Source organism: Triturus cristatus, chromosome 8, assembly GCF_964204655.1.
Source record: "Triturus cristatus chromosome 8, aTriCri1.1, whole genome shotgun sequence".
NCBI lineage: Eukaryota > Metazoa > Chordata > Amphibia > Caudata > Salamandridae > Triturus > Triturus cristatus.
The window spans coordinates 1,392,697,706-1,392,722,799 of record NC_140591.1 but is presented as its reverse complement, the minus strand read 5'-3'; the positions used below and the strand labels follow the sequence as shown (position 1 = coordinate 1,392,722,799).

The window sequence follows — 25,094 nt, the reverse complement described above, 5'->3', positions numbered from 1 at the left end:
GGCTGAAAGAGGCGGTGGAGCCTAGTACACAGGACAAGGAAGTGACTGTCCCTGCTGCTGATGGTGTGAATCATAATTTCATGGTTGGTGATTGGGTTAAGATCAAGGCGGGGAGGTTTGTGAAGGGTCTATCAAAATTTCGAGGTTCATTTAAAATTAAACAGGTATATAATTTTAATGTGTTTCTTGAGAATGGTGAGAAGTGGAATTGTCGGAGAGAGGCTCTGTATCAGAAAGGGGGTGAGTGTTGTGTTAGGAGCAATGACAGAAAGTGGATTTATGTTAATCAGTGATGGTGATTGTGTGGGCTCTCATCCTGTGTCTTCGGCGGTTCAAGGTGTTGCTGTGGAGAACAGGTCTGTAAGAGAACGTGGGACATTGGCTTGTGCAAGTTCTCACATTAAGTCTTCGGCTGCTCAAGATTTTGCTATTGAGAAAAGGTCTGCAAAGGAACACAGGCCACCTACCTTTCTCAAAGATTATGTACAGTCATTTATTTGATTGTGTGCAAGGTTGTTATAATGCAACAGGTTTATGATTTTCTCAAAGTTCCTATATTTTCTTTTCTTTCATCCTTGTTCCTTTTGCATTTATTTTGTTGGGAAGGAAAGGGGATGTGTTATATGAACATTGTAATGAGGCTTTAACCATGCAGTGGAATTTCACGTGCGTGTGGAATTCCACACATTGTTTGAAGCTATTGTTCCAAATTTGACAGAAACTTAGCCGACGGTCCTTACACATTTTGATTTACAGCCGAGTGCAAAGGTGAAATTCGATTTTATTACCACAATACACCATAACGGATAAGAGAAATACTGCTTATTACCGAACAGAATGCATGGAAAGATGAAAAAAAATACTCTGCTAACAGTCACAAGACCTAATAAGTGTCATTTTATCTAAATGTGCTACTCTTTATATTCGGTTCTTGCTAAATACTTATTTTATTTTTTTTAACTATTTCAGATGACAAGGCTGCATAGCTTATACCACTTACGCTCACAAAGTAGTATGCTATTTGTCACCAGTGTTAGGCTGGGGAGGGGCATTGTAGCCCACTTAAGGCTACCCCTCTCGTGAATCATGGCCCCCCGCATACTTAACATTGATAGTAAATAGCATATTACACTCAGTGCATCTGTCTGTGTACGTCCGGGATAGTTTATTGCCAATCTTGAGTTGGGGACAAAAATGCTTGCAGTATCAATCTCTCCTTCGGTATATAAAAAAAAACAACAGCATAGTTGGGTACATTAAATTGTCATGTTCTTTGAGCAAAACATGTACTGTAAATTAACTTTTCTGTAACTACGGAATGTATAATGTATTGGTTTCTTGATGCTGAGACATATACTCTCAATTTTTTTTTTTTCATTGTTTCACACTGTTTTGTGAGTATACTGACGACAAGAAGAAATGCGCTGTTATGTCCTGTGATAGAATGTCATGTCCGTTTTTGTGGGGGGTGGGTGCTAAGGTTTTAAAATCTTTGCTGCAATCCTAAAAATACATTTGTCGATTATAATTTTTTTAATAGAGGCCGGAGTACTTGTAGACAGTTAAGTTTATTTCAATCGCACTACGTTTCACAGGATATGTGCAGGTGGTGATACAGTACTGCAGTTCTGTACAGTGGATAGTACAGTGATAAGTAACTTAGACATGTATACAGAGCACTTTACCACAGGGAACATAAAATGTTTAAATGCAGGATACACAGATTACTTGTAGCAGTGGTCCATTTTCAGCAATAGCATACATTTACTGCTTGACTTCTAAGAGTTTGCAGTGCCCTTTGAATATGCGATATGATTTTGAACACATTGCATAAGGTTTTTACAACTCCGTCGTCCTGTAAACAGTGTTGGTAAGCTATACATCACATACATTCAAGACCATTTTTGGTCGCAATAAATATACCACAGGTAGTCAACCTATTGATCACAAATCTGCTGACAGTTTATACTAAATAGAGAGATTCGGTTTGTGTCTTATATAGACTATATACTTAACACACTATTCACAATAGATTGCCAAAGACTGGACAGGTTATTTCACACTTTGAAGCGCCTCTTGCTGTTGTGTCTTTCTAACTTCAGTTATTGACATAAATAAAAGTCATTATCAAAACTTGTGAATTTGAATACAACATGGTTCTTTGATGCCATTGAAGAAATGTTTAAACCTTAATAACACAACTCATGGTCTTTACTCCAACAGTTCAGAAGAAGCTACCAACCATGAAGGAACACAGGGATGCATCAGTGTGACAATAACACATACACAAGGTGTTTCTGACAGCTTCAATACACCATATTTTGTACAGAATGAATTGCTGCAGAAAAAAGCTTACAATATCCCATCAAGAAAAAACAAACAGCTCCTGAAAATAGGCAGGGAGTCTTTATGTTTCTAGTTCATTAAAATAAAGCTGGTATTCCTTGACAATAACACTGTGTTGTTGTTGTGTTTGGCCCTTACATGAACGAGGTCAGTGGCAAAAAAGGTTTCTTCTACAGTGGTCACATCATGTCCATGGGGAAGGAACAAAGGGCATTCTGCAAGTGCTTTTTTCAAGGCGACGTGCATGATTCAGCCCTGGAATGCCCAGAATAAAATTCAGCAGGCAGCCTTTGCCCTGGAGAGCCATTAAAAGACTCACTTTAGAGCGTTTGCTTTCCGCAAACTCTTGAGAGATGGGCTTCCAAGACAAAATAGTTACAGCTATCCTTTGAGGAAGAATACACTGTAAATGGTCACTATCTGTGCGGCTACTTCTTCAAAACACCCTGGGTGTTTAGGAAGGAGCAAGGCAATGAAGATTAGAGAAAGTAGGAGAAATCAGGTACAGTTGTGATCAGACACTACCCTCTTCAAAACCTATGTGAAGCTGCAGGGCTTGATCAGTACTTACAGCATAGGCCATGGCATTGTTCAGGGATACACAGAGAGGTAAGAACTTGAAACTATGAAACTGACATATACCCTGGGACCTAAATAAAATTGACATCCTGAAACATTAGGCACAGTCGAAGCTATACTTTTCTGGGTTAGAGCGTCCCTAGTTCTAATGACCTCCGTGAAAACACTCCACAACTGATTGGTGGTCAGTGATCCAGAATTCTAAACCTTATGACACCTTAATGTGAAGTTTAGTAAGCATTAAACCAAGATTGCTAAGCATACACGGATCCTGACACTGTATGTTCTTAGTACAACATGTCTCAGCCTTTACAAAATCCATATGAAGACATGGAAAGAGAAACTTTTGCCGCTATAAAATTTCCTATCAGCATATTTGATGCAAGCATAAGAATCTAGGCAATTTCCAATGCCTGGATTCAGATTAATTGAATTTGATTTAACTTGTTATTTCTCTGTCATGAAGCAAGTGCCCCAGCGTAATAAATATTGAAGTGTATGTTTTTTACCAGAGCCTGGCCTCTAATTTCCTTTACTGCTGATGGATATCATTGGCTGATAACTCTGCACTATTATTTAATCACTCCTTACAGAAATCATAATGAGGTGATTCTTCTAGAAATACAGCCGTTTCCAAGTCTTACTCCTTCCCTTTTGTAGTATGTATGATTTCTTCAGAAGTTTAGAGGATATAGAATGACACCTACCCTAATACTGTAACCTAACAAATGTACGGTCTAAAAGTTTGCGAAAAGTGACTCTAAAATTCTTGAAAAACAGTCAAACAAATTGTTATAGAATATGTGGAGGTAGCGGTCAACATCAGTTCAGACTGGCTTAAAACAAGACTTCTCAAGCCAACTCAATTGATATCTCAACTTTGACTAAAACAAAGAGATTTTCTGGCAAGAACAGTGCTCATGTGTGTTGAACATATACAGTCTCCACTAGGGTGGGCATCTCAACAAAGGTAAGTCTAAAATTGTGCTATTAAGCTGCCAATCTCCGATTCATCCCCAAATCATACTCCAAACCTTCGATCTACACTGTTCCACTGAAGGTATAGAGTCAGAATACCAGAGCACAAGGCCTGGTGCGACTGGCCATGTTACTGGCCTTGATCAAATGAATCTCTTCGTCACTTTCATTCAGTGAATTTCATTAAATTTTCTGGTTGCACAGATACTGGTTAATGCCGTTATAAAACACTATGGTCACCATGAAAAAAATCCTGCTTTTCTAATGATGCTTCTCCACAACTCCTTATCCCCATGCACCTAAGATACTGAAGTTCGGATTACATATAACCAAGACTCCAGTAGCCCGCACCTTATGGACTTCTCCAATTCAGACTCAAGAGAAATACATTTGATCATCAGAAGTCACCTCCACGTTGCTAAGACTGACATTTTATGCAAAAATAATTCATCCTTCTTTGATGCACTTGGAGCAGACTGACTTCGGGCATACCACTAAATGTCAATTGAAAAAAACCCAAAAGATTTAAGACAGATTGTTTGTGGAAAGAAATCGGTCCCTCCTAACATTTGACATTTTAAATCTGAAAGTGACATCGGCCATTGCCAACATTTGACATGTCAAATTTGAAAGTGATGACCACACCAATCGAAAGATCTTTGAAGTATAAAATCTATATTATTGAAAGGTATGATTTAAAAAGAAAAAACTTTTGTGTATCTGCCTTCGATCAATGTCCCTCTCAAGCTCAGATCTTTAATGAGAAGGATGTTACCAACAATTAGATGCCTCAAAGTAGTCCAAAGGTCAGGCTTCATTGAACCTGCTGCTTACGGTCTCTATAATTGCAAAACCGTTGATGGGACAGATGCTTTTCCAAATTCATTTATAAAGTCTTAAAAGACATATCTGCCATGCTTGTGAAGAATGGACTTTTAAAGGCGAAGACATAAGGAACAACTTCTCCATTTAAAGTTCTTAAATGAGGAATTTTTCAAGTTCTTTGTTATTTCTTTTTTCGTGGATATAGTAAACTTTCTGAAACTCTCAAGAAGGACAAAGACAAAAAAGATGTACCTGTCGGAAGTTTGAGCTAAAATGTTCGAGTGAAAAGGAAAAAGGCTTCCACAGCCAAGGCATTTTTGGGGCAGTGGTGTCTTCATGCTTGGCTTCCACAACAAGATAGCAAAGTCTCCCTTCTTATGTGGATGGAGAGCATGACAAACGCAACATATAGGGGGGTAACTAGATGCCTTTTAAATGTGTCTCTTGAAAAATGCAAAAATCTGATCAAGAAGCAAAACAAAGTTATACATAAGTACAGCACAACACAGTAAATGGTAAACTTGCAAAACGGAAAAAACTGACAGTCTCACTGAGTGGACCCTCGGTCATCAACAGAAAAAGGAAATGGGATGTAGGACATTTGCCCTTGCGTGGCATAAACATAAAGAGATCACACCCTTATGATTCATGCTGTTTCATTGAATTCTTCCTAAATGTTTTTATGGCTAAGATGTCACTTTTTTGCACATTGTCCTTAAATAAATAAATACAGCTTTGGTAACCTACCTTTCTAAAATAATTCTCAAAGAGGGATAGGTGTGGCTGAGAAGCTGTTAAGAATAGTTTACAGCTCTCAGTGTGTGTACTTACACACACTTTTATATTTTATATATCTAATATAAATGCAGGGTTTGTATGAAAAATCGCGAGATAGAAGGTCACTATCTTTAGCCAACAAGTCCTTTTCTGCTAACATTTGTCTGTAAAACCCTGTAAAATGGTTTGTAAATATCACTTTAAACACTCTGACATTTACCTAGAAAATACATACTTACTGAGAGTTTTGTTATACCCTGCTTGTGTTTAAAATCCCACCCCCAAAAAGAAAATATTTAACAGTGTAATAATTTAGGATCACTTATTTTAATCTATTTTTATTCAAGATAAATATATGTTTGTATTTCAATAACTTTGGACATCTTCTGTATGACTATTTCTGACCAAGATATATACACATTTAATAGTTTGTTAATAAATATAATGAATTTGCTTGTGCATGAAACATCATAAGGATCAGTGCATTTGACGATTAGAAAGCATTGCACAAAGTATAATGCCAATGCCTAGCCATTCTTTCAAAAGAGACACACACCTTCAAACATTTGTGTGGGTTTCCTTTTCTATTCTATCTATCAGTAAACTCTTGTGTGGGTGAACATTTGGGTCCAAATGAATTGGAAGACTTCGTAGGGAACCTAGTGCTGGTTGTTGATCTTGATGGAATGGGAGGAGGTGCAGGAGGCCTTCGTGCGGGCAACGTCTTAGAGGCGAAACTTCTGTTCCAGTCATTGCCAAAGCTAAAGTCTGATTCAGGAAACACATTGATGTTCATGTTTGAGAATTCTGTTGATCCCTCTAGCTTTGTGGGAAAAAGTTTACTGAACTTATCAGCATTGTTGACAGTAGTTTTTAAATTGGAATTGATATCCTCATCATCAAACGTTACCCATCCCTTTGGTTTTGTACTTTCAAACACAGATGTTTTGTTTAGCAAATTAAATGTGTCCATAGGTGGCTCCTTTGACGCCTGGGCAATTGTAGAGATAAGGAGTTTATCAGCTATGGCTACATCTATAGATGGTTCAGTAGCTACTTTGAAATCGTGGGTTTTAAATGGGTTTCCAGAACACACAGATCCTGCAAAAGGGTTTGTGCAACCAACTTCTAAGTTTGTTTCGCCAACAAATGGGTTCTGAAAGATGTGTATATTTTCCTGTGATCTACTGTGATTTACAGTAAGCGGCTTTGTTGACACAGCACCTGTAGCATTCAATGTCTTGACATTGGTTTGTGTTGTTAAAGTAAATGCAGATAGCGCCATCTCTTTAGAAAGCGGAACAGGTGAGCAGCGCAGAGAAGCCGGATTCCACGATGCAGGAAGCAAGTTAAAGGATGGATCTTCAAATGGAGAGCTTCTAAATCTTGCTTCAGGATTAACACCATTAAAACTATCATTTTCTTTGATCTGAAATGAAAAGATACAGAAGTTGCTGTATATAATCTATCTTACGACACATTAAATTTGTTTATCTAAATATAGTGCAATAACATGGTAAATAAATAAATACATGCTTTAATTCACAGGAATTAAAAAACTAGCGATGGTCCACGGGAAAGAGTCTAGTCTACAACAGCTGGTACAATACCACCAGAACTACTTTCATTCTCACCGGAGAATGTATTGATCCAGAAAAGTAGTTAATGATGGATATACAATACCAACAATGTTATGAGAACACTGGGATTTCACAGCTGCAGAATGGTAAATCATTAGAATGCATGAAAACATTGTGATGAGAAATTGATAGCAAACGCAATATTTCATACCACAAATAACAATGCAATACTCTACAAGACAGACATTCGTGAGAAATTATGTGTTAGAGAAGTGGTTTATTTTATTGGTTAATGAATTGACGTACAATCCAGAAAATTGATATTTCAAACCTCGTTTCATCAAATCACTATCTCCCTGAGCAGTGATTCCCTTCACTTTGAATGGGAAGTGCCAAGGAAGAGAAAAAAATATTTGCATCAAACAGTCCATGTACTCAAAGTCAATAGACTTCCTCTCATGGTTGGTGTATGGGGAGTCTGGCACCACGTTCTTGAAGGGAATGTAACAGTTCCTTAGTAGCTTTTAGATATGTAAAGATAGGCTATGCGGGTTAGCTAGTACATATTTTCAAATTCAAACAGTGACAGTAAAGTACTGAATCAATAATGTGTAAGCATTTTTTACCATTACATGAAATTTAGTTGTGATATGAGGGAGCTGAGTCTGTTGAGTCTGTTCCATAGACAATTGCGCGAAACCACAGAGCCTCTTAAGAATTAATAATATTTTTTTAACGAAGAAATAAGTGCAGGGTTGTGTTTGATGGATACTATGGCTATCAAGTGGGGTTTTCGGTCAGAAATTGTTAGTCCTGTCTATTGGTTGGGGCTTTAAGTATTACAGCATTTATTTAATCTCAGTGGACGAGAAAGCTTGATTTTTTTTTTTTTTTTTATAATTTAGTTTTTAACACAAGAATTACTTAAATAAGGAACAATGTATATTTTCAGTGAATGTAAATCTGTATGTAAAAACAAAAAGAAATGTAGATGTGCTAGTTTGCTGTTACAAAAGCGTAGTCTTCATGTGTGTATATGATGAATAGGCTCTGTGTTAGAAAACAAATATCTTTGGTTTGGAGGTTTCTAAGCAACAATAAATATCATAGGGAAAAAGGCCAAGGACCTTGCATTCATTTAATCATAAAACTAGGAAGATCTCTTGTAAGACACGATAAGGTCTGCAGAGAACAAAAAGCTTTGGATGCAACACAGTACAGAGGAAAAAGAATTGCCCTCACCACCTTCCTCTAAAATTCAAGACATAAAATGGGTCTGAGCAGTCCGACAAAGAGGAATTAATAGGGATTAATGTACTGCCATGAGCCCCAGGTTTGAAGACTGGATTGTGTCAGAGTGACTCTGCCTATGGAGTTGCAAGGGCGTCACCAGATGTGACAAAAGGCCACCATCTGATGTCTCTCTTGTCAGTTACTTCTTCAATCCACAGATGCAGGGAGGATTGAAAGAGCCAAGTTGTAAATCCAATTTGGAAAACAATGTATGAAAGACTAAACAATCAGCACTCTAGGTTGAGAAGAGTGGGTGAAAGTGAATTAGCTGGACTATGATATGCACATTAGAAAAACTGCGAAAGAAGGTAAGTACTTGTTATTAAAATGGATGCTTGTCTGCCAAATTCTCCATCTACTCAAAGTCTTGTCTATTAGTAAGTCTTAGCAAATGCAGCTCTGAGTGCACATTTAACAGAATACCACAGGGAGGGCTTCCGCAAGACAAGCCCAGCACTACAGCCTTCATACAGAACAAGAAATGCTTATTGGAGAAATGGATGGAAGCCCAAGTGCCCACTAGCGAGATGCTAAAATAATCATTGCTCAAAGCTGCGGAAGCAGCCCTTCTCTTTGCGGAATGCCTTCCTGGATACCTTCGTGGATTTTTTTTTTGCTAAGTATTATGCAGAACACAATCCATCTTGAAATTGCTTGTTTGGAAACGGACTTGCCCCTTTTTGCACAAAGATGAAATGTAGGAGCAGTTTGAGATCAGAACCGTGCTCCAGGGTACAGCCCAAACACCAACGGAGGGCACATGTGGTCTAAATGGGATAAACTTCCCTCGTAGTTGAAGGTTGCGGATGAGGAATACATAAAGCGAGTGAGACCCTAGTCAGAGATGACATTCTGAGTCTACCTTCGGAAGAAGTGAAGATTTAACCACAAAGCAACCATCTACTGAGAACAAGGTGAAAAATGTTCTTAATGTGACTGCAGCTGGCGTGAGGGGGTCGATAAGCCTGAGCTGGATCTCAGATTATTTCAAGTATCTGGACATGTGTATCACAATTAACATGCAGAAGACCGAAAGAGTCACTATATCAACCGTTAAGCTGAACATGGAATGTTGGATTACCCTGCCTCTTTAGGTGATAGGGCGGGGCTCAAGATGATTTTGCTTTCACACTTGATTTAACACCCGCCAAAACTATCCATACGACAAATTAATCTCCTTTCAGACACTGCAGTTTCAATATGGACATATCTTTGGGCAGGGAGCAGCCTCCTGTAGCATTCATTAAATGTGTGTTCTCCTTGATGTCGGGCTCTAGGCCTAACATACATCAAACTGTATTACTGGCCGACCCACATAGTACCAATCAATGACTGAAGCTGGTATGTTTCCGCCCTTGGGACTTACTTGGGATATCCAAACTCGGGGACCTATGGGAAGGGAATTACATTAGACCCTTCTTACACCTGGTAGAAATATATGATATGCAACACTCGCAATTCTATAGATAACTACAGCTTTATAATGGCTTACACGCTAATCATGACGACCTATAGGCCCTCCCAGACCACAATCCCTTGAAGGCCCAAATAACCATCTCCACACTAGAACGGGGGTGCATATTATATTGTATAGTTGTAGTCAATACTCCCAACTCTCTACTACAGCTGCGAGACAAATGGGCTGAAGATGTGGGCTCCCATGGCAGAGGCAGATTGGATTGAAGTGAAAATGGCCCCTCAGGTTCTGGCGATCTCAATGTGTTTGAGGCTCACTCAAATGAAGTACCTACATAGGGTATGTTATAGCTCATCTACGTGTAGCAAGATGAAGAGGGGCCTTGATACCTTATGCCTCAGATGCAGAGCCGAGCTAGCCACCAGATGCACTCGATTCTCACTGAGGTTGTGGGATTGTGGGCAGAACAATAGTTCTTGATCCAAGGATGGCAACCAGGTGCTCATGAATGAGGTGGGGTGGAGTCCGCACGCTACAAATCTTTTGGTGGCTATGGGCCTATTGGTTGCGAAACGTGACATGGCAAGACACTGATGTTCTAGCAGAGCCCCCTATACAAGAATGGATTAATGGCATGAGTTGGTGCGCAAGGGAAGAGGAATATGTTCACAGGTCATGGGGTTGTCCTCGAAAACACAAAAATATATGGGCATGAGGTTGAATTATTCTTAATAATGCAGCTATGTACATGTGATTGCAATACATGTGATTGCAATACATGTGTGATCTATGGTTACTGTGATTATCATTCGGTCGACAGGAACTATATGGCGATGCCCTATGAATTTTTCATTTCATTTCTGTTGTTAATATAACAGTTTCACACAGTAAAAAAGTGCCTACAATTTAGTCCGTGAGCTGAAGAACAAGTTACTTACCTTTGGTAACAGCTTATCTGGTAGAGACTATCTAGCAGCAGATTCCTTACCTTTTGAATTATCTCCAGGTGTCAGACTGGATCCGGACATTTTTCTCGAGCAGCAACACTGTGCGCTGGAAGGTGGCATCTTTTGGCTTCGCATGGCGCCAGCGTCCACGCCGGAAGTGACATGCGTGGTGCCTATATAAGAACTACCCCAGCGCATTTACAACAGTTTCTTTTTCCAACTTTCCATGCCTGGGGTAGGAAGCCACGAAGAACACTGAACACTGGTGTGGATACTGCGGCAGTGAAAGGGGGAAGCCCTGTCCCTAGAAATCCATTTGCAGAGCGTTTTGGATGGGTGGGTCGGTAAGGAATGTGCAGTTAGACAGAGTCTCTACCAGATAAGGAGTTACCAAAGGAAAGTAACTTGTTCATCTGATAGAAACTTCTATACACAGTTTCCTTACGTTTTGAATAGATACCCAAGCAATACCTCCCTGGAGGTGGGTCAGCAGACCAATTTCATACGAGTAAGTCCTGCAGGACCGAACAGGCAAACTGCCCATCCCGCCAGACCCGACTGTCTAGGCAGTCGTGTTTTGGGAATGTGTGCCAGGAAGCCTACGTTGCTGCCTAGCAGATATCTAGGACTGGAACTCCACATGCTAACGCAGTGTTTGTGGCTTTAGATCTTGTGGAAGAATGAATACGCAAACCCTAAGGGGGTTGCTTTTTTGTCCAAACCAAAGCAGATCTTTATACAGAGCACAATCCGACAGGAGATGGTCCACTTCTGCACGGCCCGTCCTTTCTTTGCTACGACATACCTCACAAAGAGTTGGCCATCCAACCAGAAATATTGTGTGCAGTCAAGGTAAAACGACAACGGTCTTTTTGGGTCAAGACAGTAAAGTCGTTCCCCTTCTTTAGAAGGATGTGAGGTAGCGTAAAAAGTAGGCAGAGTGATGGATTGGCCTACGTGAAAGGAATGAACACTTTCGGTAGACAGAAAGCTCTTGTATGAAACACTAGTTTGTCTGGGTAGCTGTTTAAGTACAGAGCTTGGATGACAAATCCTGAAGCTTGCTGACCCTCGGGGAAGATGTGGTAATCACAGGAAAGGCTGTCTTGACGGTCGGGAGCCTGAGAGGTCAATTGTGCAAAGTTTCAAAAGGAGCGCACACAAGGAAAGGGAGGACAAGATTGAGGCCCACTGAGGCATAATGAAAGGAGAAAGTGAGAACAAATGTTGCAAACCTTTCATAAATCTATTTACAATAGGGTATTTGAAGCAGGATGGCTAGTCAGGCAACCACAGAACACCTGAAATAGAAGAAAGAGAGCCCTGAGAGTGCCTAGAGCAAAGCCCTGCTGGGCAAGAGAAAGAATGAAGAGAAGAACCTGAGAAAGGGGGGTAGGAAGGGGATCGATCTGTCTTTCTGTACACCATGCCACGAAGTTTCACCAATGGCAGGCGTATCTTGGTGGAGAGACGGCTGGCTGCAAAGATAACAGTGCAGACTTCAGGAGGAAGGTTGAAAACTTTCAACTGTCACGCTCAATCTCCAAGCAAGAGGATGAAGAGTGGACAGGTTCGGGTGGAGGTCCCTCCTCTCCTGCTGCAACGGAAGATTGTCCAGAAAGGGCAGCCTTATCGGAGGACCAATGGCCATGCTCAACAGCTCAGGATACCAGACACTCCATGCCCAGTCTGGAGCCACAAAATGTACTTGGGTCTAGTCGCTTCTGATATTCTTGAGAACTCTGGGCAGGAGTGGTAGGAGTGGAAAGGCGTACAAGTGTCCTGAGCAACACTCAACACGAAAAGTGTCTCAGTATTAGAGCAGCCTTGGACACTCCAGTGAGCAGAACTGCTGACATTGCACGTTTTCGTCAGAGACTATCAGATCTAACCAAGGCTCTCCCTACTACTGAAAGAGACCATGCACCACCTCCGGATGGAGACACCATTCGTGATCCGATAGGCATCTTCGGCTGAGTTTGTTCACCCTGGCGTTCAGAGAGCCGCCAGTTGTTGAACCACCAGGGATATACCCTCATGTTCCAGCCATGTCCAGAGATGTACGGCCTCTAGCCAAAGGTTCCATGACCCCATTCGCTCTGTTTGTTGCAGTACCACATGGCAGTGGAGTTGTCCATGAACACCTGTACTAGCCATTCCTTGATGGAGGGTGGAAATGCTTTTAATGCCAGACGGATCGCTCAGAGCTCCAACAAGTTGATGTGGTGTCCGGATCCTGCTGGATACCAGAGGCCTCTGATCTCTACTCCTCCCAGATGGCTGCTCCATTCCAGAGAGATGCATCTGTCATTACTGTCAGATCTGGTTGGGGAAGGGAGAGGGGACTGCTGCTGACCCAATCGCGGTTTGCTAAGAACCACTACAGACCTTTTGTGTTTCCCGCTGAGTTCTGGATCATGTTGGAGAGATTACCCAAATGCTCGCCCACTTGAACTTCAGGTCCCACAGCAGAGCTTGCATATGCCAGCAGGCATGTGTCACAAGCAGGATGCAGGAGACCATGAGGCCCAGCCTCAGAGTTAGTCTCACCAAAATCCAGGATAGAAGCTGAAATATCCATATCATAGCCTGAATATCCTGGGCTTGCCCTTCGGGAGGATAGGCCCGAAATTGCAACATGCCCAGAACAGCTCAGATGAAAAGGAGCATTTGAGAGGGAGTCAGGTGACAGTTCCGCATGTTGATAGTGAACACTAGCAAATGCAGAAGGTTCGCCGTAGGTTGGAGATTACAGCCTGGGGCGAGCCCATCTTCAACAGCCAGTCAAGATAGGGAAAGACTGGCACCCCTAATCTCCGCAGATGAGTAGCAACCACCGTCATCAGCTTGCTGAACACCCGAGGGGTGCTGATAAGGCCAAAATGGAACACAGTGAATTGAAAGTGCTTGAGGCCCACCGTGAACCGCAGGTAACATCTGTGGGCAAGCAAGACAGGAATGTGGAAATCAGTGTCGTGCAAGTCCAATGCCACCATCCAGTCTTCCGGGTCTAGGGCAGACAGGACTTGAGCGAGGATGAGAATTTTGCACTTCTCCTTCTTGAGGGAAAAATTGAGAAGGTGCAGGTCTAGAATAGGACGAACCACAAACTTCTTCTGGAGTCAGCACCCTCTCTATTGCTCCCTTGGTCAAGGGAGCCATCACTTCCTAGTGGAGAAGGGATGGCAGGTCCTCCGTCATTCTGTCATGAGCAGGCGGCATGGAGGACGAAGTAGTCATGAAGGGTAGGGAGCAGTCCCTTTGGGCGATATGCAAAACCCACTGGTCTGATAATATAGTCCACCAGTGGGGCAGGTGATGGCGGATCCTGGTCTCCACGGGGTGCTGATGATGGTAAGAGGGAAGACTATATGGGTTTGGAAGCCGCTGGGGGGGGGGCGGGGATTACTGATCCGACCTGGTCTGTGGGCAGTGTCCCCGAATAAACGGAGAGGCTGGGAAGCTTGTGTGCTGTGGTGGCTCGGAGGGTACAGACGTGGCTGGAACCTATTCCGTGGCCACAGATGCAGCGAAAAGCATATTGGAGATGATGAGGGGCCATGGAAAGGCCCAAGAATCTAGCCATAGCCCTGCTGTCCTTAAAGTGCTCCAGCGATTAATCCGCCTCATCTCCGAAGAGACAGGTGCCACCAATCAATCAGCATTTGTTGAGCACAGCACTATCACCCCTGAGGGCATTTGGGCGCTGGGGTGTGAGGTCTTCGTGGAAAAGCCAGGTCTTGAGGAAACGGCAGACAGAGGGCAGAAACTAGCAGAAAAAGGCAGAACAGAGGGCAGAAAACGAGCAGAAAAGGCAAAACAGAGGAAAAAACAAGCAGAGGAGGTTCAAACCAATGTCAGTAGGTAGACAGGCAGCAGAGTGCAGGGAACTGTGGGCAAAATTGACAGGAGAATAGTAGCAGGAGGAGCTGGCACGAAAAGCGATGTTTGGACATCCCGAGAAAAGACAGTCACCCTCAACCAGGAGTGGCGCCGCAAGGTGACTGTCGATGAAACTGCTCTGCCTAGTGAGTCGGTGTTGTCCAGTCCACATCGATTGGCGAACTTAGCTATGTCTCTCCTGTCACCATAGGCCTGGGAGAGAACGGCCTGGGCCTCCTCCAGCACTGTTGGCAGTACCCACGCAACCGTATCCCACAGAGTGGGAACAGCGGCCCATAAAGCAAGCAGTGTCCACAAACCTCATTGCCAGGCGGTGGAAGAAAACATCTTCTTGCCTAAGTTGTCCAGCCTCTTGGATTCCCGATCCGGTGGTGTGGTTGGGAATGCGCCCACATTTATGTGAGAAGTGGAGGCTCGGACCACAAAGCTCTCCGGGGTACAGTGTTGTGTGAGGATGTTGGGGTCCCCTGGGGTAGGGCATGGGCAATCGTCATTTTCACTGGAGCCCCTTTGTTGGGCTTGGACTAAGACCCAAGTAGGACGTCAATAAAAACTTAATTAAATGGCAGAAGTGGTTCTGAGGGAGGACACTCCTGGTTGAAGCACTTCTTTCAAGGCGTTTGTCTTGATGGCCATCGAGGGCAAGCTAGCGTCCAGGACCTCTGCCGCCCTCCTCACCACCACTGCAAATGACGCTTCCTCCTCCGTATCCATGGTAGTGGGAAAAAACATGCCAGTATCTGGATCGGTATCCAGTCTGCTGGCGTTTGCCAAATCCTCACACCACTCCATGTTTGCATTATAAGGCTAGTATTCTTCAAAGTCCAGTGATCCCTCCCACTCCTCCCCAAGTCCTAGCCCATAGGAATAAGTCTCAGGCTCTGGCCTGAAAGACATAGCTCCAGTCGGCTCTGTGTTGGAGTCAAGTATCAGAAAGGGGACGACGCCAGCAACGCTGGTATCATCTGCATCGGCGTGGGGGAAGGTCAAAGTGGTACAACCGATGATGAGCCGGATCCATATTATAGCATCATAAAACTCTTTTAATTGGGCGGAGGTTGCTCTGGTTCCCGGATACGAGGGGAGGCATGGAGATGGCCCAGGCGCTGTCACTACCGCTGAGCCAGACCTCGAATGTCGACGCTCCCTCGTCTAGTTGTATGAGGCAAAGTTGAGGATCTCTACAACTGCTTCTTCTTGTGGTGGGACTTACCCAAAGGCTCGAAGACTTCGAGTGCAATGAGGATCTTGGACTCCGCAAACCCTCTTGGGACCTTCCTCTCAACCATGATCTGGATTGTTACGACGTCGAGCCACCAGGAGCTTGAGGGATCGCTCCCTTAAGGCCTTTGGGATTATGGCGCAGCAATCGGAGCAGGCCTACGAATCATGTTCAGATTCGAGGCACCAAAGGCATACAAGATGTGGGTCTGTCACCGACATCGAGCCATGACAGGCACAGCCGGGCTTGACGCCTGCCTTCCGAAAGGACAACCCTGTCACACCAGGAAGAAAACCTCAAAAAGACAACAAAATGTTGTAAAAGTTTAGTGAAAAATTGACTAAGGGATAGCTCTTCTCCAGATTTGCGGTGACTGGCATGGAAAGAAAATAACTGATGTCAGTATGCTGGTGTGGAACCTGTATAGGCACCACACACACCACTTCCGGCATGGGCGACAACACCACGTGGAACCAAACAACAGCACCTACCAGCGTGCAGGGGTACTACTCGAGATAAAAAATTGGGATCCAGTCTAACATCTGGAGATAATTCAAAAGGTAAGGAATCTGCGGCTAGAAGTGTCTATCAAATGTGACGCTTACTAAAAAACCCAATTTTTCTGAAAGGAGTTTTAAATTGCTGGAATATATAAGCTCAAGCAGAGCCTCCACGAGGAATGATAGCACCTAACTGATTTGTCAGGGAGATGAAATAAACAACTTAGGAGGAAACAGTGCAGATAGGGGCTAACGGGCCACAACACTCGTGGCTGGAGGGGTGAAGGCACTCCAGAGGGAGCTGTCAGAGACTTAAAAATCTGTACCATAGATTCTATAAAGGTTTCTATCCAGCGAGGTCAAAGCAGGCATAGTGAGTTCAGGACATTCCTGAACCATTTGTGGAGCAGGCTCAGACTTGTTAAAAGCTGTGGAGATGGATCCATGGAGCCCTGACTTTGAAACTTCTCGCTTGACTTTGAGTGGTGAAAGGGGCTCGAATCCCACTTGGCAAATAGGCCATTGCATTCATAGAAAGGGGCAGACAACAATCACTGCTTGTGATCTGATGAGTGAAACAATTTGTAAACTAAACTTGGAAGTTCTTTTGAAGAATACAGAGGCATCTTGAAGTCATCCTGGCAGGTAGTTCTGCTTCTCCTTGTGCTTGAAGGACTAGGAGGAAGAGATGAGGAAACACGTTGGAGATTCTTCTATTTTTTAATGCTTTTCAGCAGCAGAGTTATAAGAAAGCTGAGGATCTCATGTCTACTGCCTTCCCAAGACACTAGGACCATAACACCTATAGTCTGCAGTCAGAAGATTTACCTCATCTCCTCTCAGAAACGTAGGCTAAATCTGTTGGCATGTAGAGGAAGCCTAAGAGTCTTGATTGGGCCCAGACAGCACATGCAGATGCACCTACTGAGGGGGTCTGTCACTAAATTCCAGTTCTTGCACTTTATATACAGTCAGGTTTAATCTGTGCTAAAGTGCCAATCAAAGTAAAAAAAACCTGAGAAACAAAGTTGCAAAGAAGATGCACACAAACCGAGCAAAAGCTCTAGATCGTGGCATCTGTGGACATAGATAAAACAAACTAAAATCATTGACATCAGGACTGGTAGCACTGAACTAAATATTACATTAGATGATGCCCAGACAGCTCTGTGTGATGTCAACTAGTGTCCAATAATAGTATAAACATATGGGGAGCAGACTGAAACCTACGGATATTTCAGAAGCAGGGGAATCTATGGGGAACAGTATCCATTAGAAAGGATGATTCATCTATATATCCTGGAGTAAGACCAGGTAAAGTTTTCAACAAGGGTTCCATTGTTTTACATTGTTTCATTATGGTGTACTACAAGCAACCGAGGCACCTCCGAAACACAGGCATTAAGAGGTAAATACTAAGCAGTGGTTGACAAAATACAGATGCATGTACTGTTTGAAAAGGTGGGAGTCCAGTAGTTGTCTATTTCAGAGTGTTTGTTCTCTGAGAAGAGGCGTTCGATATCCCATACACTTTATGAAGAGCATCCAAAATAGCTTATGCAATACTGGTTAAAACAAAAAAGGACAGTGAAGTTTAACTACATGGATTAGTGGCTTATTTCAGATCAATCTATATGTCAATTTTGGGCCTTAGAAATGAGCAGACCTGGATATCCGGCAAAAAGTGGCAGATGTCCTGTCCGTCACATTTCTGCATCAATGAACATGTAACACGGTGGGAGGGACCTCCACCATTTTTTGGTGGATGTCCTGCATCCGCCAAACTCAAAATTTGGCCCTTACTCTATTGAATTTGTCCTAGACAATCTGTCAATAAACCCTGCTCATTAGTACACACATTTGTAGTCAAACGCATGCAACCACACTACTAACTGCAGTGCAAACAGCAGACTGATTGTCTGAAACGAATGTTTTGTCCAGAGTTACTGAAATCAAGGATGTCAGTTACGCTTCACTTAAAATGACTTGTGTCACACCCTGTGGTGCAAGTGTATATTTAACAATAAATTGGAAAAAAGCAAGCTGAAAGGTAAAGTCTGTTGCGGAAAAATACTCTTTATACGGAAACGGACTGAATCCTTCACGACCCATGACTGGTAATGAGCTAGTTTCCTAGAGTTATTTTGACCCTTTAGCACCCTGCTTTGGGTTACCTACTGCGTAGAAACGAGGCCTATTTATGACTAACACGACATTTACAAATAGGACAGTAATGATTTAACATTTTAATAATGATAAACATAAAATATCAAAAACTCTTGTCAAAGTTCAAAATGCTACAAAAAAAGTAAAAATATATAAGTAGGCTATGACATGGTTAGGGCTGTGCGTTTGTCTGTGCCAACATAATGTATCTGCTTTAAAGCATTTTCGTTTCTTTATTGCAATATACTACAATTCGTCAATTTAAATAGAATTTGCAAACTTGCTCGTTTGAAATAAACAAGCACTTGGACAACTCTTGCATTCTTGAGTGAACTCTTGTGAATGACAAAATGACAGCCCTAGGCATGCTGGTCTATAAAGGAACAGGGGGGGCTGGGGTTGAAATGACGAGTGAGATGGCAGATGTATCAAACCAGAGGATTCATACATCTCATCAATCAAAATAAGGTAATGGCGATGAAACAGAACGCTATTAAATATTCAGGTACCTGTTACCCTGAAGGTTGTTCCTGCTTGTGAGAAAGACAGACATCAAAAGAAAGAATTAGGAGAAATATTAAAATGCACCTAGAGCGAGCGTCATAAAAAAGTCTTGCCAAATGATTAATGGGACTATTTTTCAGATGAACAGTGGTGGTGACAGGACTACTTATATCACAGAGACATATACCCAGTCTGACCTTCCAGTTGAACAAAGACAGGAGTACTGCAGAAAAATACACTCATTTGAAATGGCTCATATGCTCTCAGTTAAACTTGTATTATCATCATGCAGTCATTGAAAACAGTATGAAACATTAACATAACAGTACTTATTATTTATAGCACTTCCTTCCATACTTAATATTTCTGAAAACTAGTAATACACTATCAATTGAAATTTAATGATAAGCATAAAACACATCTTACCTTTTCATTTTCAAATCTGTGTACATGCATGTCCCGACAATAATGATAAGTTCAGTCAAAGAGTCCATAAAATGGCATTGTAAGCATCTCTTATTTGAAATCTATTTCTCTAATATGTTGTTCAGAAAACAATTCCTTACCAGAATCCGTGCTGCATGCTATTTAACCTTCTAGCTGGTCCCTTCACTGATCTGTAGAGAATGGATTGAACACTTTGATCTAAAAATAAATATGAGGGCCATTTTCCAGAATTCAAAATTAAATCTGGATCCACTTATATGTTTATTAAATATTTGTGTCACTGCCTCTATTCTTAATGTATCCAGTTTTTCTTTTACGTAGTGCAGGTCCAAGATTGGGTGAAGAGCTTTCCTTGCGTCTTTTCTCAAGACCTTGATCACGCTTTGCGAGAGAGAGCAGAGGGAAATTCGAAGCTGGAATGGAGAAAAAGCAGTGGGAGACACGTCACTGCTTTCCAGGGAAGGGAAGAGAGAGACTGCATAGGGTTATCCTCAGAGCCACCAATCTCAGGTCTATAATGTCCCCAGCCAGGCAATCAGAGCAGCACTGGAAACCAATATCAGCCCTGAAAAGACGTTCAAACTAGCCCCACTGTGAAGGAGGCCTAGACACCCTGGATTTTGGTGGAGTCAGGGCTGAAGCCTCAGGGATCTGCACTAAGGGTGGAACAAACAATGCTCGGCACATGGGTTTAGGACATCTAAAAAAAAGGTATAGGTCCCGCACAGAAAGTGGGCCTTGTAGGTGACGATCCTAGTCTCTTTGAAGGAGGCTATTTGCTTATAGCCAGTCAGTACTAAAAAAAACAACAAAAAAAAGAATTCTGAACAAACGTGGCAGTTCATCCTTCTCAGAGATGGAGTCCTCAAAGCAGCACCTCCTCCCTTTGTGCCTTAAAAATTTGGAGGAACAAGTAGAGGACCAGTGGTGTTGTTCCATTTCTTCTTGTGCCTCTTGTTTAGTGTACTGGGTGAGGTGATATGAAGTAGGTACACTTTCCTTTTTCTCCCTGTTGACTCTGGATCCACTCCTGTTATTTTCAACCGGATTTGTGGGTTTACATGAATTTTCTTGATCAAAAAACACCTCCTCTCAATTGAGACTTCAGACTATGCGCGTGACTTCTCCTGCTCCAATCCTTCTCACTTTACTATAAATGATTCAAGTCTCCCCTGCCCTGCCTTCCGTATATAATCGTATGCTACAGCCTTCTGGGTTTGTCTGCCACATTTTATTTCTTTCAATTGCCAGATTTTGAATCAAACGTCACTTTATAGTTTTTTCTTTGTATTTACACAGTATTTGTTGACCTCTGCGGTATCTTAAGCTTCAGAAAATCGTATGTACTGTTGGCCTCGAAGTGACACAACAGAAGTTGTGAAAAGGACATTATCGCTGAGAAAATTAAAGTGAGATGCCCTTTCTTACCAAGCACTGACAAAGTCAATAGGTATGGCGTCTGCTGCCGCCTTTTGGTTTTCTAAAAACGTTTTTCATTTATTTTTTGTAAAGTTGTATGTTGGGGGAGCTGCTGGCCCTCATAATATAAAATAAAAACAAGGACTTAAGGCAGAAATATATATTTGTTCTCAAAAAACACATACTAAGATAGTAGTCCCTGCCACTGGAATGAAAGTGAGGATGTGTAGAATGCAGTCACTCACAGTAAAGTTAACAATGACCAAAGTGGACTGACCCATTATCCCTAGCTATATGCTATAGAGGGCAAAGGAAGAAAGTGAATGTGAAAACAGACCAATAGATGAAGAGGGCTGGCTACAAGCCCCTATAAGCATATTATATCTGTAATTTTAGTAAAATCAAAAGTTCTTGGCTAACGCAAGACATAAAAATAAATACTTCTGATGGATACATCTGCCAGTGGATTCCTCACCTTGTGAATATCCCCTGCGCCAGCAACATTCGGAAAGTTTTGTAGCAGTCCACGCCGATGGGGTCGAAGACGACGTCACAGAGACACGGCTCCGCTCGCGACTCCGCTGACGTCACCGGCTCCATAAGAAGACCTCGTCGGCGTGATGACGTCAGTTCCCTTTTTTCCGTGCCGACGACGCCAACGGATTTCGGGAATCGTTACTAGTAGCTTTATCTGTTACTTTGTGTATTTTCTGAAAATTTTCTGTCTTTCTTCGAAGATGTCGACAAGGAAGTCGGGTTTCAAGCCCTGTCGAGAATGTGGCAAGCACATGTCTATTACCGACCCACACGAGGACTGTGTTTGGTGCCTTTCATCCGACCACGATGTGGGTGGTTGTTCCAGCTGCCGCAAGATGAGCTCGAAGGCTCTCAAGGAAAGAGAAGCGAAGCTCTTTATCGCTCGGATGAAGAAGAAGGAAAAAAGAGGAAGGAGGAGGTCTGGATCCAGGTCGAGGTCGAGGTCGAGGTCGGCGTCCAAGTCGACTTCGGGGCATGCTTCGAAAAGTAAGAAGCATAAGAAAAAGAGGAGGCATTCTTCACATCATCACTCCGACAAAGGTTCGGCTCCGAAGTCGAAGTCGCCTACTCGACGTCGGAGAGAGTCAGTGTCTCCTTCTCCGGTCCCGGCTTCACCTCCAGCTCCTTCTTCTCCGGTGACTTCGCCGGCTCCGGCTGAATCTCCGGTGCCGGTATCATCCCCGACGCCGGTTCCATCTCCGGCTCCAGCTGATTCTCCGGCTCCGTCTCTGTCTCCGGCCCCGGGTGAGGATCTTCAGGCTCCGGGTGAGACTGTGACGCCGCTTGTACCACCGTCGGCGCCGCCAGGCCCGAGTCCGGTGCTGCCTGACCAGTATCCTGCATTCACTGGTCCAGGTCAGGACCCCTCGCATTATCTTAATGCCATGTACGGGGTGTTTTCAAGGGCCATGTATACCTCTGGTGCACCTGTGGGTCCGATGGCTTTCAATTTGGGAGTGCCGCAGGTCTACCCTCAAGCTCCGTTCATGCCATTCTTTCCGGCGACGCCGTCTTGGCAGCTACCGGCGCCGAGAACATCGACGCCGCTTCCCTCTTCACCGGCGCCGACTCGACTTCGTTCGACGCTGGCTGCTCCAGCGGATCCGCGTTCGACGCCGCTGCCGGCGCCGTTGGATTCGAACACGGCGCCGCCGAGGCCGCTGGTGCGGATTCGTTCCAGAAGGGAAGCACAGAGAGTGGTGGATGAGAGACGCTTTCTGTTGGAAGAGGCTGAAGAGGGAGAGTTAGTCGAATCTGATGAGGTGTTTGAAGAACTGAAGGAGGCAAGTGGATTGGATTTGTCTCCAGAGTGGGAAATCACTCCACCATCAGATGAGCCCTCTAAAGATGCAGCGCCGTATCATGCGGTCATCAGAAAAGCTGCAGAGTTGTTGGACCTACAGTTACCATCCACGGAGTTCAGGTCTAATATACTTACTGAGGTGCTGCATTCACCTACAGCGGTCTCGGAGCCTTTGTTACCCTTTAATGAGGCTATTATGGAACCTGTGCTGGAGGTATGGCGCAAGCCTTTTTCAGCTCCTGCGGTCTCCAGGGCAGTCGCAAGGAGATATAGAGTGGCTCCAGGGGATCCTGAATTTCTAACTTCGCACCCTTCGCCTGAGAGCTTGGTGGTCCAGGCGGCTTGTTCGGGAAGGTCAAAGGGGGCCTTTCCTCAGGTTCCAGGAGACAGAAAGGCCAAAAAGGTGGACCAATCGGCCAAAAAGGTCTTTTTATCAGCCAGCATGGCTCTCAAGTCCACGAATGCGACGTGTTTATTGGGGCGCTATATCCATGCGCTAATGGATTCGGCAAAGAAGATTGCACCAAAGCTGTCGGAGGAGGATAGGGCTGGCTTCAATGAAGTTCTGACTGATGCCCAGGCAGCTGCTCGACAAGTCATTCAGAGTGGACTGGACACGGCAGACTCAGTTGCCAGAGTCATGGGGTCTTCTGTTGACACCAGGAGGGGTGCATGGCTAAAGTCCTCTGAATTCTCCTCGGATGTGCAGACAACCTTATTAGACTTGCCTTTTGATGGGTCTGGCTTGTTCGGGAAGAAGGCGGATGCTGCTCTCGAACGCTTCAAGGAGAGTAAGGCTACGGCTAGGTCGTTGGGCCTTCAATCCCAGCCGAGAGGTTCTTTTAAAAGGTATAGGGGCTTTGGAAAGGCGACTTTTCGCTCCTATAGACCAACCCAGCAGCAGCAGCAAGGTTCCTAGTCGAGAGGTTACAGAGGACGAATTAGGGGTCGCACACGTGGCAGTCAGCTCTCCTCCTCCTCTTCCTCCTCCTCTGCCCCTCCCACCACTGCAAAGCAGCCCTAAATTCGACATTCCGGATCATGCTGGTCCTGTGGGGGGGTCGGCTTACCCATTTTCTACAAGATTGGGAATCTGTAACTACAGATCTCTGGGTTCTAGATCTTGCAGAAAATGGGTACGCCCTTCCCTTTCGGGAATTCCCTCCAAATTACCCTCCTTGCCAAGGGGCTTGCTCGGAGGACCACCGTCTTCTCCTGCAGGAGGAAGTCCTGAAGTTGTTTCAGAAAGGTGCGATAGAGGTGGTTCCAGAGCAGGAAAGGGGTCAGGGATGCTACTCCCAGTATTTCCTGATTCCGAAAAAGGACGGCAGGTTGCGTCCGATATTGGACCTCAGAATTCTGAACTTTTACCTGAAACAGGAGAAGTTCAAGATGCTCACCCTTGCGCAGGTTCTTCAGGCGCTGAATCAGGAGGACTGGATGGTGTCGCTCGACTTGCAGGATGCGTATTTTCACATCCCCATCCTGAAGTCGCACAGAAAGTATCTCCGTTTCACGGTAGGGTCGCAACATTATCAGTTTGCGGTCCTACCGTTTGGTCTTACTTCAGCACCTCGAGTCTTCACGAAGGTGATGGCAGTGGTGGCAGCCCATCTCAGAAGGACGGGGATTTCAGTTTTCCCTTATTTGGACGACTGGCTGATAAAAGTGGAGTCGCCAGAGAAGGTGCTGCGTCACCTGCAGGATACAACTCGGCTGTTGTACAAATTGGGTTTTTCGATAAACGTACCCAAATCTCACCTGGTGCCCTCTCAGCGCAACCTGTTCATAGGTGCGGTACTGGACACTACTGTGTGTCGAGCATTCCCTCCTCCTCCAAGGATTCTCGACATACAGGAAATTATTCCTTTATTTTACAGCGGAGCGGTCGTTCCAGTTCTGAAGGTCCTTCGCCTGCTCGGTCTGTTCGCTTCCTGCATCCTGTTGGTCAACCATGCACGCTGGCACATGAGGGCGCTCCAGTGGTGCCTCCGCAAGCAGTGGTATCAGCACAAAGGGGATCTCAGGGAGTCTGTGAGGGTCTCCAGAGAAGCTGCAGCGGATCTATCTTGGTGGAGTGTGGAGGGCAATCTGTCCCAAGGGAAGCCCTTCCATCTACCTCCATCGGTGACAACTGTGATATCGGATGCCTCCACCTTAGGGTGGGGTGCTCATCTGGGGGATCTGGAGATCAAGGGTCTTTGGTCTCCAGAAGAAAGGTTGCTTCACATCAACCTTCTGGAATTGTGGGAGATACGTTTGGCACTCAAGGCCTTCCTCCCTTCCCTTCGCGGTCAGTCTGTTCAAGTCCTGACGGACAATACGACCGCGATGTGGTATATAAACAAACA

General features: G+C 44.0%; 1 protein-coding gene across 7 annotated transcripts in view; it reads right to left on the bottom strand.

Annotated features, from left to right (window-relative positions):
• Positions 1–1,549: 1,549 nt before the first annotated feature.
• The window catches only part of SYNJ1 (synaptojanin 1), a 683,220-nt gene continuing 659,675 nt past the window's right edge, over positions 1,550–25,094 (bottom strand). For 6 of the 7 annotated variants that reach the window (XM_085623112.1, XM_085623114.1, XM_085623109.1 and 3 more), the window contains one exon: positions 1,550–6,934. In XM_085623112.1, coding sequence (XP_085479238.1) covers positions 6,095–6,934 — 840 coding nt within the window. In that variant the 3' untranslated portion in view covers positions 1,550–6,094. Of the gene's footprint in view, positions 6,935–19,042; positions 19,064–25,094 lie in introns of all 7 variants that reach the window. The other variant, XM_085623115.1, reaches the window with a different exon arrangement.